General features: G+C 39.4%; 1 protein-coding gene across 10 annotated transcripts in view; it reads right to left on the minus strand.

The window, feature by feature from the left end:
• The window catches only part of RIC-3 (RIC3 acetylcholine receptor chaperone), a 36,673-nt gene extending 30,468 nt beyond the window's left edge, over positions 1–6,205 (minus strand). For 8 of the 10 annotated variants that reach the window (XM_028176479.2, XM_028176478.2, XM_028176477.2 and 5 more), the window contains exons 1-2: positions 5,621–6,173; positions 4,178–4,492 (exon numbers count right to left, since the gene is read on the minus strand). In XM_028176479.2, coding sequence (XP_028032280.2) covers positions 4,178–4,492; positions 5,621–5,777 — 472 coding nt within the window. In that variant the 5' untranslated portion in view covers positions 5,778–6,173. Of the gene's footprint in view, positions 1–4,177; positions 4,493–5,620 lie in introns of all 10 variants that reach the window. The other 2 variants (XM_089735207.1, XM_089735206.1) reach the window with 1 other exon arrangement.
• Positions 6,206–15,856: the final 9,651 nt, after the last annotated feature.

Here is a 15,856-nt window from a genome sequence, read left to right on the forward strand (position 1 = left end):
CGGCTAATTCTGGAACGGCTGGACCGATTTTGACGGGACTTTCACTGACAGATAGCTGATGATTTATAAGGAGTAAATTAGGCTACTTTTTTTAGACAAGCTTCGCCCCGCGGCGTCACCCGCGGTACGACAATAACCGCGGGTAGCATCGCGGGACTCAACTATCAATAATAAAATTTAATGTTTCCGAAGCGAAGCGAGGGCGGGTCGCTAGTTTTAAATATATTTCATTGTTTATAAAGACAACAAAAAGCCATCTACCAAACATTTTGTGGTTGTACGATGAGGGTAGAATTTAGGCAGCAGCTTGACGATGCCCTTGGAATTGACTGTGACCACTAATCAAGAAATGGACCGACTGCCAATAATAGCAATTAAAAAAGGAGGGCGCGAAGTCCTTCATTAAAACTCAATAATATTTATTTTCATTCAAAAGCATGTTTTAGTCAGGTAATTGTGTCAAAGGATAAATTTCTTGTGATACCTTGTCAACTTTTTACAGTCATTCTTTAAGTCCCTCCAGTTTACTCTTCAATATACCTTTAACCTAACTAAGTACATATTTATAAGAACTAGTGGTCCCCCAGTAGTCGAAATTCGACTACAATTAATTAAAATTATAAGTTTGTACACTATTAAGATTCTTTTGTCAAAGAATACTAATATACTTAGTCTGGCCATAAATACTATTACAATAAAAAATAAACAAAATATTACATTTGAATTTGGAATCTGTCATTTTTATATGATTGCTCATTGAGTTTTCTCATTTTGGCGTCAATACATTGTACAATATTTTGCGATATTAAAATGGAGTGGGGTGATAACTTAACAACACCATGTTCAATAATCAAGAATGGTCCTTCCAGCAAGACTCGGCGCCAGGTCATAAAGCTCGGTCTACGCAGTCTTGGTTGGAAACGAGCGTTTCGGACTTCATCAGAGCTGAAGATTGGCCGTCGTCTAGTCCCGATCTTAATCCGCTGGATTATGATTTATGGTCAGTTTTAGAGAGTACGGCTTGCTCTCAACGCCATGATAATTTGGAGTTCCTAAAATAATCCGTACGATTGGCAGTGAAAGTTTTCCCATGGAAAGAGTGCGTGCTTCTATTGATAACTGACCTCAGCGTTTAAAGGACTGTATTGCAGCCAATGGAGACCACTTCGAATAAGCTTTTTATACTTTAAATTGTTTTATATTTATGTATTAAACTAACACACTGTAAAAGTAATAAATGTTATTTGCAATGAATTTTTTTCTTTTGCCTTTGTCTCAGTATTTATGGCAAGACTAGGTACTTCTAAAATCACAAATTTCGCCAAGACTACACTATAGAAAAATATGAATAAAGACAAACAATATTTAATCTATTTTCAATTTGACCACAGACGTCAAGAACAAAAGTTTGACATAAATAAATAGTATGCATGCGTGATATATATATGGCACCATATGTGACTCGCACATCCCTCTTCCCCTAAAAGGGAAGATATATAAGACCTTAATAAGGCCTACCGTCTTGTATGGATCAGCTTGTTGGACAACGAAAGTGGCGGATGAAAGGCGATTGCATGCAGCAGAGATGCGAATGTTGCGATGGATGTGTGGAGTAACGAGAATGGATAGAATACGGAATGAATATGTTAGAGGAAGTCTGAAAGTGGCACCTGTGACAGAGAAGCTGAGGAGTGCACGTTTGGGATGGTATGGACATGTGATGAGACGGAATGAAAATGAGGTTGTTAAGAGAGTGTTAACTATGAATGTGGAAGGATTTAGAGGAAGAGGTAGACCTAAGAAGAAATGGATGGATTGTGTGAAAGACGATATGGGTAGGAGGGGAGTGAGCGAAGAAATGGTATATGATAGAAGAGTATGGAAGGAGAAAACATGTTGCGCCGACCCCAGGTGACTGGGAGAAGGGCAGGATAATGATGAAATAGTATGCATGCGTGTGTGTGTCAAATACATGGTAGTTTGTGTAACATATAGATAACCGCCAACTGCCGACTTGACTTGGTCGATCCATTGCATGGGCAACCTTCCACGCGGTCTGGTACCTTCTATTCTGCCCTGACCGACAAGGCGCTCTATGGAGTGATTTCAACGAAGAGAGACATGTCCAAATAGATGCATCGATTTGACCTATTGAACAAATCATTACAAATTGGTCCGTTAATTAGCCTCGCATATCGTACACGACAAGGCCTCGCCAGATATCTCGTCAACTCCGTCGCTCTTTGCAGCATGTGCTAATACGTTAGGCAATGTACCGCACATGTTCAAATTGAGCACATGTTACTTTATAATACTTCTGTGCGATATAGGAATTCGTGGGATTACGTAAGGCTGACTGACGGAAATTTATGTGAATTTTTAACGGTCCAAACTTTAGGAATCGTTGGCGTGATTATACCATGCGTTACCGTGCGATAAGAAACCCGATTTATTAACCTATCATTTCAATTGAAGTTGTGACGTCAAGTATTTTATATTCTCTCTCCGGGATTTGAAAAACAATAATTTTTATCCGTAATTTTTATCCATTGGCTGACTTTTTTGCGCCGAGGGTCGTGGATTCGATTCCCACATCAAGCAAATATTGTGTTACAGGTTTGTTTGTTCATTTTCTGTGTGTTTATTATCTAAATACGTATATATTTAAACGTATAGAAGTATTTTTGTCAATCTCTGGTACCCATAATAACTCAAGGAATCGTAAATTGGGGTGGAATAATCGTGCGTTATTTGTTACCAGTTATTTGGTTCTGTGGCTTGATAAAAATTATTCTTATGTTGAAAATTCATATTTGTACGCCTTGAAATTGCTTTGTTTTCTCGTAACATCCGTTTCGCCTATAAATTGACCCACCGGAACGACCTCAAGTGACAATACGTTAAGAACTTTTGTTCGCGCCTCGTCGCGGGACTAGAAACAAGTCTTACTTGAATATACGCCTTCGTACATGTGAAAGCTAACAACATCTTTATTTAAAGAAGCCAGAGTGCGAAATAACAAGGCATGCGACAATTTACATATACTTGTAGAAAACACGACCTTAGAAATTTATATTTTTTGTTTTAGATATCAGTTTTAACATTTTGTAAATGGGCAGCCAATTTTAATAACATAACACAAAACGGATTGTATCACACGCACTACCGATTAGATACCAAGGTCATAATAATACGTACGTAATACGTATCAAAAATATATTTGTCAGAAAGTTATGTCGTCAATATTTTCACTTGGGTTTCCGTACGTACTACCTATTAAATTAATTCACACATTTCGGTTCGCAAACCGCAAGCAATGTAGTTCTGTGATAATCGTTCTTATTCTAAAACAAGATAATTTCCAAAGGTGGTTTGTTGGTTGACCCCATGGTGTGACCATCATTAAAATCTGTTGTTCATTAGTTGTCTGATTTAACAGTCAAGATCTCACTCAATAAAATCTAGAAGAAAGAGAATAAAGAAAATAGAGTGAGAGAAAGAAAAAGAGAGAGAGAATAGAGAAAAGAAAATAAATCCACCAAATTCTGAATAAACTGGCACAAACTCTTCTAACACGATTTTCAAGTGAGAGTACCAACATGAGTTATCATTTGTTGGTTTCGTGTTAATATTTAAAATTTTGAGATTATCTCCATTTATAATGATTAATAATTTAAATTGTTTGATTTGTTTAATAAGTGTCGTTATCATGAAGATCGCATAAGAGGACTGACACATACTGCTCTAACATAATCTCTGCAATGACTGTGGTGAAATCACATAAAATACTGAGAATCATAATGCTTTTTTTTAATTAAATGGTAGAGGAGACGGGATGAGACTCAGCAGTCTGCTTAAGAGATTTAGATAAAATTATAAAAATTGATAATAAAATGAACAAATTGTCAAAGATTGGATACCGATAATGCTCTTGTGAACATATTAATACTATGACTACCAGAAACTGTTAAAATGTGTGTATTTACGTATCCAGGTTTCAAATATGATGAAAGTATTTAATTATGGTTCTAAGATTTGAATCTGCAAAATATTACTATTAGAAGGGCTATAGAAAGGTTGGAAATATAAAAACAATGAACATCATAAATATTAGTCCAAATAACAGATAAACACCATGCCTGTTAGTAAATGTTCACGAAAAACAAAAACAACTGACTGTCTTGTAAAGTCCATGAGTTGAGAGCTATGTGTGGTCCTAGATTCATCACCGGCACACCGAAATTCTCTTTCAGGCATGAACTGTTGCTATTCTTCATGGTTTCAACGAGGCTCTTAGAAGATTTTCCTATGTTGTCGCTGCGTTTGAGGAACGCTACTATATCAACACCACAGGTCTCGTTCACGGCTTTTCTACATTCAGCTGCAGCATTTGCAGAGAGCTTTCCGCTATGTAGATGGACTGCTGAGCTGCAAACCTCGTTTATCAGTTCCAGTACTGCCAGTTCAGTACCGAACATTACCTCACAGCATCCTGTTAGAGAACTTCATAATGTTAAAACTATATTGCATTATGTGTAACAAAATGCTTTGTCTACCTGACATATCTTGGTATCTTTTTATTAAAAAAAAATACTATAGATAATTGATAGCTTCACAAGAAATTGTACATTTATCAAAATCTTTTGAACTGCAACTTTTACATTCTAAATATAAAATAATTATTTTTTCTTCTAGAAGAGAAGGTTCTATGAGTGTAAATTTATAAGGCAATTAATACATATTATTTTTTATTTTTATTTAATTTAAATGTGATTTTTGCAGAAGCTCATTCATATAGGATTTGTACTTTTGTTATGTTTACAACATATTATTTTAGTTAACATCATTTTTATAATATGCCTTAAAATACTTTTTTTTATAATTCAGACATTTTTACTATTACAGGAAAAATGCATACTCCTTTTATAATAATGTACTTATCATACTGTGCTATATCACTCTTGTGATAAAGCACAGTTTTTTCCTTGCTAATTAATTATTTTTCCTGTTCCAGCCGAACTGGGTTGATTTTTATATTAATATGTTAAAAAACAAATGATGTTGCTGTTAGAGGTTTATGATCAAAACATTTTGTTTTATTAATATTTTTAAATTTCAAATTAAATTACTTAACACAGTGGACTATTTCCCTTTTTCGAAAACGCTTAATTTAGATTTAATTAAATTTTATAAAGGAATTTAACTATTTCTCAGTGCATCTAGATGATTTTACCTCATGGCTCTACAGCTCAAATAAATTAATTTGTTGATATCTGTGTCTTTAACGATATCAATTAAATTACCTAATAAATAAAATTCTCACTCAGTACATCACTACGATCGGGTCTTTAGCAAATATTACGAGCTGAGAATAAACAACTGGACAGACATGTATTTGCATAGCAATATTCATGACATCTGCAAACAAACTCATAAATTCTTCTCGCATTAGACATTTACATATTACGCAAACAATAATTCAAGTACGGAGATCATTTAACAACCCAAATCGGCGTATAATTAGATTAAAACGAAACGGGCGGGCCGTGAAAAGTAAATGTTCGGTCGTCGAAGACCAGCGGTATTGACATTGAGCTTGTGTTAAAAATACCGACGTTACCTGCCTCCCGGTCGAACTCGTTCGGCTTCAGCTGCTCCCGTGTGTGGCCCAAGATCAGCGGAGACAGGATCCTGGGCCACAACATAGCGAAACATCCCACAACAATCACTAGTATGAGCATTGTCTTCCGCGGACCCAACACCTCCTCGGTCGGCATTTTGTCGTGTTTTCGTATCGTTTTCGTCACGCACGTTCACAGCCGATCACACTCTACGGAAACATCGTCGTGTGTGATTAAAAATAAAAATCCTCCCACGTCCGGTTACGAAGAAAGTTTTCTTTGACAGCTGTCAGGTGCGCCCTCTCCCGGCGAAAACTCAGCGGGAGCGGGAGCGATCCGAATTTTCACGATATGGGAGCATCCGCAAATCTTGAAATTGAAGAAAGCCGGCGGATTGAGCTGGCTCGAAGTGACACAGCCGTGTATCTTATTCAAACAGCTATGCCGACTTCTTGCCTTCCCAGCCACCGGCTCGACTTCTTGTGGTGAAATCGCTGGTAGACCTTACTGCAGTTCCAATATTGACATAGTGAATTAACGTTTGGCAGACGAGCGTACGGCGCTCGGTGGGCAGAACTCGGAACAATATGCCTGGGCGCGGAGGCGGCGCCGGCTAATAACCCGTCCCCACCGCGAAGAGGACTACACGCGCTCAGATGAATACTAATTAGACACTTTGTGTTAGCACTCGTCATTTGGATGAGCCTTACGAAAAAGTTCCAATGGCTTCATGACAATTAGGCACTTTCCGGTCAAACCACTGATATTTACTACATCTGTCAGTACCTATAACTGTAAGGTGTATGATAATATACAAGTTCAATTTCTCCATAAAAGTGAGTTTGGCAATACGAGGTCAATAGTTTGACCCCAGTTCGCTTTAGAGCTGTCTTGTGTGGCAACGAGAAATTATTTACGCATGCTAAGTACAGTTTTACATTGATAAACATGGATGAATGGTTGTGTTAAGATAAAACGTATTCCTATTTATTTCATCTTATAAAACCAAATTTCGAGGATAGCTTTTTAGAGCATTACCTATACATAAACATCTTTTAATATAAATTAACTATTATTATTAATACGAATGAAAGTGTATGCCTACATAATTGTAAAAGATATTTTATTTGGGCGTTAATTTGTAGATATCTAATAAAATAATATTACCAGAATTTATTTTGGAATTTGAATTTGAATTCATATTCTCATTTTTCTACTTTACTGTCCATTTACATTTACTGTTAAATGTAAATGAAGCTTCTAGCGGAAGTTTCGATCATCTTAAGGAAAGGAATTAAAAGTCTGTTTGTGATTAATGCATTAATTCAGCAATGTATATGTAGGTATGCTATGAAAATTATGACGATGATAACTTGAAAAATAGAAATAACATACATTATGTGAAAGAGTTCATAAAAGTGTTACCTAATTGTTTGTTCTAAATGGGTAGTAGAGAACACTACCATCTTAGTATGAAGTTTTCATGATATAATTAGTCTGTCCATAAATACTGTTACCTACATAAAAACCTTTCTTGTTTTCAAGTTTTTAATTATTTGAATTTGGAACACATTAACGCAAAATCGACAGAAGTTTTAAAAAACTTCGATTTTGCGCCATTTCACATATTTTGTCGTGTTCATTATCAAATTATGAACTCACAGACACAGCCCACTGAGTTTCTCGCCGGATCTTCTCAGTGGATCGCATTTCCGATCCGGTGATAGATTCTGCGAAGCACTGCTCTTGCTAGGGCCAGTGTTGGCAATACTCCGGTTGAGCCCCGTGAGCTCACCTACACGTTAGGGCGAAGCTGCAATAGCCTCTCAAGGCTATCAGCATAGGTAAGAGAAAAAAATATTAAATTACAATATGGAATGGGGTGTTAAAGAAAATAGGATTGCAGTGATTGCCTTGCATAGAGTGGGTATGGACCCGTCGGTCATATTCCAGACACCAAAAGATTGGCCGTATGTAGGTATGTCGTACTATCAACAGATACAACAACATCTCGTCTGTCGAAGACCAGAAAAGATCGGGGCGGTCGCGTGCTGTTAGAACTACAAAGGCTGTTAATGCTGTTAAAGCCAGAATTCGTCGAAATCCCATTAGGAAGCAAAAAATCTTATCGCGAGAAATGAAGGTTCCTACTAGGACTCTGTCGCGTATTATAAAACAAGACCTGAAGTTCGGTGCTTATCGTCGATATACAGGACATGCTCTAAATCAATCTTTACAACTAAAGAGAGTGGATCGATCAAAACGCCTTCTGTCGCGATACGCAGGTGAAAGACACAGAAATATCCTCTTTACCGATGAAAAAATTTTCGCGATTGAAGAACACTACAATAAGCAAAATAAAAGAGTCACAAAACTACATTTTTGTCAAAAGGAGTGAAAACTTCAGCTAAAGTGTATCAAGATACAGTCTTGGATCATGTGAAACCTCTCAACAATATATTTTTTTAAATATATCGAGGACTTTCCAGCAGGACTGCACCTTGTCACAAGGCACGAACTACCCAAGCCTGGTTTGAAACCAACGTTCCGGACTTTATAAGAGCTGAGCTGAGCCTCATCTAGCCCAGGCCTCAACCCTTTAGACTTCAAATTATGGTCTATTTTAGAGGACATGGCCTGCTCTAAACGACACGGTGACATTGAGTCTCTTAAAAAATCTTTAGAACAAGCAGTGGCGAAATTTCCCTTGGAAACAGTGCGTCAGTCCATAGATTCGTGGCCAAACATATTAAAGCCTGTATAAAATTTTTATTACTTAAATGGCTGGACGAGCTCACAGTCCACCTGGTGTGAAGTGGTTACTGGAGCCCATAGACATCTACAACGTAAATGCGCCACCCATCTTGAGATATAAGTTCTAAGGTCTCAGTTAGTTACAACGGCTGCCCCATCCTTCAAACCGAAATGCAACGAATACAATCTATTTTATCTATATTTTTTGCTGAGACTAATAAATATTTCGGTATACATTTAATAATATGTAATAAATTACTTCATTTCAAAAAATGCATTTTCATTTGTAACAGAACTCATGGCTGTACTAGGTATAAAAATAATAGAACTATTTATCATTCATTCCAAGCTTGAATTACAAAAATTAAAGCAACAAAAAAGAAATGAAAATTATTACCGGAAAAGTTTACCGGCTCAGCAATGCCTAGCAACAGCGATTCGATCGGTACTGCGGCGCTGCTCTTCCACCGGCACCTGTGAAACGACGACCACACCAGCAGCATACCGTCCAACTATATTCCAATATAGCCATAGATTGTTTTTAATAAACATGCATAATCACAATAACGTATTAATAGAATAAGACAAACTCTAAGCCCTTTGCTTAGCTCTGCCCTTAGCTGATGTCCATGGGTGACGGTAACTACCCATAGACACAGCCCACTGAGTTTCTCGCCGGATCTTCTCTGTGGGTCGCGTTTCCCATCCGGTGGTAGATTCTGTGAAGCACTGCTCTTGCTAGGGCCAGTGTTAGCAACACTTCCGGCTTGAGCCCCGTGAGCTCACCTACACGTTAGGGTGAAGCTGAGATAGCCTCTCAAGACTATCAGCATAGGACGGGAAAAAAAACGGAACTATTCACCATCCGGTGGGCCGTATTATCGTCTGCCTACAAGGCTATAAAATAAATTAGAACAGCCCTGGCTTAAATAATAGATACACCGTATCATATCTTCACTTCTAATACAGTGGTCGTGTAGTGTTGGAGGAGGGCGTCATGCCCTTCACACCGTGGGTGTTGAAGCAGGCAGAAATGTAGTGTCACTATTATAGCCAACGTCACACACCCATAGCTTGGTTTAATATGTTTCTGTAAAAAGTCAGCAATTGGCGGCTGTTGGCATGATTATACCAGACTCACCACAAACCGGGAGGACTAGCGATTGCTCGTGAGGCGCATAATATCAGCCCATAGCAATGATACTGAATAACGACCACGACCGCTTTGACACGAGTGATACGACAAAGGAATGTAAAAAGTTAAGCCATAAAGTAAACTTTAAGATCATTAATCCCAAAAGGACGCATAGAATACGAACAAAGATTTTTATAGACTTGCCCTTCACATGATTCAATTAATCTTATTATGTTAGATTAACAAACTCTGAGCTCCCACAAGTGTCATGCATAACTTGTTCTCGACTTAAGAAAGCTCTTCGAAGTCAATGATAACTACATTTCTTACGAAATGACTGCATTGTTCATAATGATTACTGCACGTATTGTACTGTACACACATACAGTAGGTAATAAAAAATTCAAAAATTACAAATACATAAGATTGCTAAAAAAAGTAGAACTAGGTATCCGCCACCGCTGGGGTAGGCACCCTCATACACAGCCCGCTGAGTTTCTCGCCGGATCTTCTCAGTGAGTCGCATTTCCGATCCAGTGGTAGATTCTGCGAAGCACGACTCTTGCTAGGGTTCGTGTTAGCAACGTCATCAGGTTTGAGCCCCGTGAGCTCACCTACTAGTTAAGGTTATGCTGAAATAGCCTCTCAAGGCTCTCAGCTTAGGTAGGAAAAAAAAAGGTAGGCAGCGGTTTGGCTCTGCACCTGGTATTGCTGACGTCCACCAGCGGCGATAATCACTCACTCACTCAGATGGGCCGTATGCTCATCTGCATGGGCAATAAAAAAAAGCCAAACTTTATTTAACATTAAAAATGTAACACGAATTTGAAAACGATACCTACATATATTTTTTCTCATAAGAGGTAAATATTATTAAGAATATTATCAATGAATAGAGATTTGTCATCCCTTTAGTACGTTTCGCCCTCACGTTATAACAATAAAAGATGTATTTAAGATCAAACTGATAATAGGTACCTATTAGAAATCATAGCAGGTGCGGTAAAGTGATTTTTTACAAATTTAGTCTTTATCTCCGAGCCGTAAGGATTGTAATTTAATGTTTTTCTTTTGTCGAGTGCAGCGCAGGTACCAGTGTGATATTTACAAAGGACCGTCACCTTTCACGCGGAAGGAAACGTTATAAACCAAATAAAATTTGAATCACGCACGAACGATGCGATACGAAATATAAAATGCCAAACGGAAATCAGCCAGGATGTCCGGCTCTTTTATGGTAAGCTGTCTCCATAGCATCCAGACGAACTTATAAAGCCATTCCTGGCAACAAGATGGCGGCGGCGGCCATTTTGTAATGCACGCGCGTGCGCCGTTTCCTGCGTCGAAAAGGAGCGCTACCCAGCTATTGTTCTATAGGAGGGGATGCATGTGAGTTGAATAATGAATGACATAATGGTTTAACTGTCGAATAAAAAAACAGTGGCCCTTGGTCGGTGATGAGTTGTTTTTCAAACGTGGATGACATACTTGCCTACCTAGTAGGTATTACAGAAGAAAAGTACCAGATAAAACACTTAGCTAATTTAATATTTGTTATCTACATAATTGACCTTTTTTTAGCCAGCTTAAATATAATATCGGAAACTAATCAATACACATAAAATAATAAAGTGCCGTGTTCTAAAATCATACATCTCGTATGATACCTATATACCCATTTAAAACATGATCATTACATTACTAAATTATTTGCTCGCATATCTGATACAGTTACATAATAGAAAAAAAAAAGTATATCTTAAAGATAAGTCTCCCTGGTTATTTTTAGGCTACCTGTATAGCCGGATATGCCTTAACTACCTACGCATCTTCTACGTACCTTTCATCAGTTCTCAGTATTCGTAAATCAGTATCCTCGTCTATTTTTTCTACCTAACTCACCCCCTAATTTCTATTATAGTAGTAATTCGCCAGGTCATAGGTAACATCGCGTTACATAACGACTTCAAGGGTTACTTTTTCAATTTATGCCTCTATTTTTACCGCAATTTAACCGTGCGTATTGGCTTGGTGACACTATAGGCAGGCAACGGCATCCACGTCGTGGTAGGTATTTGTTTATTTATTTCAGTCTTCTCACAAGTTAACAGTTGAACCAAAGGATTTTTTTACTGGTGGTAGGACATCTTGTGAGTCTGCACGGGTAGGTACCACCACCCTGCTTATTTGCTCCCGTGAAGCAATAATGTGATTCGATTTGAAGGGTGGGGCAGCCATTGTACTGAACTCGAGACCTTAGAACTCATATCTCAGGGTGGGTTGCAGCATTTACGTTGTAGAAGTCTATGAGCTCCGCTAACAACGTAGCACCAAGTGGACCGTGAGCTCGTCTACCCAGATAAGCAACAACTGCAAATCGCTGTAAACCATCATGGAGTACTTATATCCGTTTCCGGAGCATAGGCTAGGAAGCCATTAAGTAGCCTGACAGCTCGATATGTCGGAGATTTATTTGTTTACTGAGTACGTGTAACACATGGTAGTAAGACGCTGCCGCCAACTAAGAAGAAGATATCTATGAGTTCTTGATTTGTATAAAGAACGTTACGAATCCTTCTAGAAAGCGATGACAAAATAAATAGTCTAAAGACGGACGGACGATACAATATTCGAGAATGGTAAAATTTTAAACTATTTTCGTTTGAAACAGCTGTTATGAGTACCTTACCACAATTTATGGGAAACCCTATATATACCTAAATACGTAACGTTAAAGGTGTTCACACTTACACTGTTGACACTTACCAACTACAGTAATTAATACTAATTTTTAACGAATTTAGTGACAGTTTATCGTCTGAAGGCTTTAAAGTAGATTGAGAGACGCACAATCCCGCCGCCTTCGAGCGGGCCAGGGAGGCGGATCTCGCCTAAGCCCTGGCCCTCTAAGTGTTTCGGGTCCCCCTCACATGTCGGTCTGGGGACTGGCGAGGGGGGCCTAAGAAGACGACGTGCAAGCTGCTCTGCACGCGTTTTACGCAAGAGCATCCGGGTGATGGAAGGCCGGCTGTCCTCGACCCACGCTGGTTCTGGCCCAGCGGGGTATTCCGTAGGGTAACCCACTCTAACCGGCACCACCTAGGCGGACTTCGGACAGTCTGCCGACCGAGAGGGCTGGTGGTCGTGGCGCCGACGACCGCCAGTCCGGCGTCCCGAGGGGGAGGGTGATGGGAGAGATGTGCTCCGCACTAAACGCCTCACTTTCCCCCCTTTGCCTTGTCATGAGTTCTATCTCATGCGAGGTTTGGACGTTGGTTGTTGAGCGACAGGAGGTTTTAGTCAGTTCGACTCTGACATACTCCGCCCAGTATCCGCAGAGAAGGGCGGAAGTACGGCGACTTCCTCCAGAAAAAAAAAAATTTTTTTTCCTTCCTAAGCTGATATCTTTGATAGGCTATGTCAGCGTAGTCTAACATGTAGGTGAGCTCTCGGGGCTCAAACCAGGAAGCGTTGCGATAACACTGGCCCTAGCAAGAGCAGTGCTTCGCAGAATCTACCACCGGATCGGAAACGCAACCCACTGAGAAAATGCGGCGAGAAAATCAGTGGGCTGTGTCTATGGGTTAGTTTACTCGCTGAACCCTTCGTTAAGCGACGGGTTCGACGAGAACGACACAGCCCACAGACATAGCCCACTGAGTTTCTCACCGGAACTTCTCAGTGGGTCGCGTTTGCGATCCGGTGGTAGATTCTGCGTGGCACTGCTCTTGCTAAGGTCAGTGTTAGCATCATTCCGGTTTGTTTTACTAGTTAAGGTTACGCTGAAATAGCCTCTCAAGGCTATCAGCTAAGGTTGAAAAAAAAAACATACGTCACACGTAGTTCATCGACGTTACAATGGCAGCAATGTGTTTTCAAAATGTGACGGGATTATAGTTTGATTACGTAGTGTCATGTGTACTCCCTCATCGACCAACATACATCCCACTTTATATTACACAATTATGTACCTATCTATCTATTACGCGAGCTCCGTTATCGAGGGCGTAATGACGCTTGTAATGAATTACTCATCATATACATGACCCAATAGGATTTTGTTGAAATACACCCACTTATCTTAGATACCTTATTATACTACTCGTACGTTATTTTGATTGTTATCATTGGATTTGAAGATGGATTTTGTTTGGAAACTAAGGTTCGAGTATTTTTTCTTATTGCTTAGGTGGGTGGACTAGCTCACAGCTCACCTGGTGTCAAGTGGTAACTGGAGCCCATAGACATCTACAACGTAAATGCGCCACTCACCTTGAGATATAAGTTTTAAGGCCTCAGTATAGTTACAATGGCTGCCCACCGTTCAAACCGAAACGTATTACTGTTTCACTATAGAAATATGCAGGGTGGTGGTACCTACCAGCGCGGACTCAAAAGAGATCCTATCACCAGTAATTACGCAAATTATAATTTTGTGGGTTTGATTTTTATTACACGATGTTATTCCTTCACCGTGATAGTCAATCGTGAACATATGAACGTATTTCGTTACAAAAATTGGTACCCGTCTGCGGGTTTGGAACACCGTTGCATCGCTATATACGAATGCACCGAATGTCTTATCCTTTAGGCCACGACGACTTCAAACTTCTACTGCGATTCCGATTTTATCGTATTCGAAACAAAAATCTCCAAGAGTACGCTATGCCTTATGTTTTTGAGAGCTTTTTTACTTGTGATACCAATATTAACAGTAGAAATTGAAGTATCAATCGAATCTCCTCCTTGTACGACGCAATTTCTCCTCATTACTGAGGGTCGAGACTCTCCCGCAGCATCGATCTCTCTTATACGTTCGTCCCTTCCATCTGCTGCGACCCTTGGCCTTGTGGAGGGCATCGTGCAGGTTGATGTCCAGACAAGAACTAAACTGGTCCTACTATCTCGTGGGACTGCGTTCTCTGGGACGTTTGTCCTCTATCTCACCCGTCACCATTAGCTGCTTAAGATTGTGACCCTCCTTCCGAGCAATGTGTCCAAAGATCTCCCATACTCCACGAATGCATATCGACGCATGAAAGGCAAACGTGACTAAGCGACAATGCGTGAATTTTTCATTAGACTAATTTAAAGTTCAAATACCTGAAAAAAAATCTATTTTAATGAATCTAGTAGCTGTAGGATTGAAATGATTTTGATAGACCTAGAAATATATTTTGTTTGCGCATCGAATATGGTTATTGCCTATTTTATAATTGATGTACAAAGCAGTTATTGTCGCTTAGTCACGTTTGCCTTTCAAGGGTCGATATTGTGAATAATCAATCGAATAGGACTCTGCTAATCATGCAATAGCTCAAGTTTTACGAAAGTCCTGATGATCTTCTTCTAATTGATCGCCAAATTAATACTCTTCAAAGCGGTGGAATGTCTTCCACAAGCGAACTTAGTTTTAATGCTGAAAAGATATAAGAGAAGTGAATATATATGTTTGTTGGTGTAAATGAACAAAGGAGATGATGATAGCCTTTCGTTTTTCATTTCTTTGCGTCAATTTCAAGGTTAGATCTCCGCCGATAACGTTATGGTCTAAGTTCCTACAGATCTTGTAACACTGAACCGGACAACGGATGACATGAAAACGACAGAAATATGTCAGATACAGGCTTATACCCACAACATAACGGAGAGTTCTATGCGTTGTTATGACCAGATACGCACCATCCTTGATTCCACTATCTACGATACTCTTCTAGTAACTGAAATGCTCTCCTACTAACTGAAGACAGAATGGCGTAATGTTTTGGCAATATGCCACTTTGTTTCTTATTTTTATTGTATTTTATACCGTTTGTACGTTTTAAATCTGTGCCCGCATACCTAGCCTTAAATCCCGTAATAAACCAAAGGAGAACGGGTGTGACTGAAAATCAGTGCTGTTCGATGCATCCACTTTAGACAGCATATTATGTTGAAGATGAATGTCATGGATGGAGAGTTGCACCCCTCAGATCTGAAGAGCACGGCTGGTGGAGAAGGATAACGCAATAACTTGCGGCTGAAGACGAAATTTCGTCAATTGTAATCCAATAGACCGATGGTTGTGCGGATTTTTTCCCGTAATATTTCACAATAAGTGAGGCCAGTCGCGTGCGCATATTTTCGCGTGCCGTCGCCATCGTGGAAGCCCGAGACGCGTTTTGAATGCTCATACGTGCATCGTGTTAAACTATTGAGAACATACGTGTTTAAATTTCGTATCGAGACGAGCACTCCGTTTACCGACAGTGCGTTTCCGATTCAGATCTTTTCTTCCACGTATATATCCGACTATGGTATGAGCTCCCCTCCACGGTGTTGCTCGAGCACTATGACATGTTCATCT

The sequence above is a fragment of the Bombyx mandarina genome, chromosome 19 (assembly GCF_030267445.1).
Source record: "Bombyx mandarina strain Sakado chromosome 19, ASM3026744v2".
In the NCBI taxonomy this organism is placed as follows: Eukaryota; Metazoa; Arthropoda; class Insecta; order Lepidoptera; family Bombycidae; genus Bombyx; species Bombyx mandarina.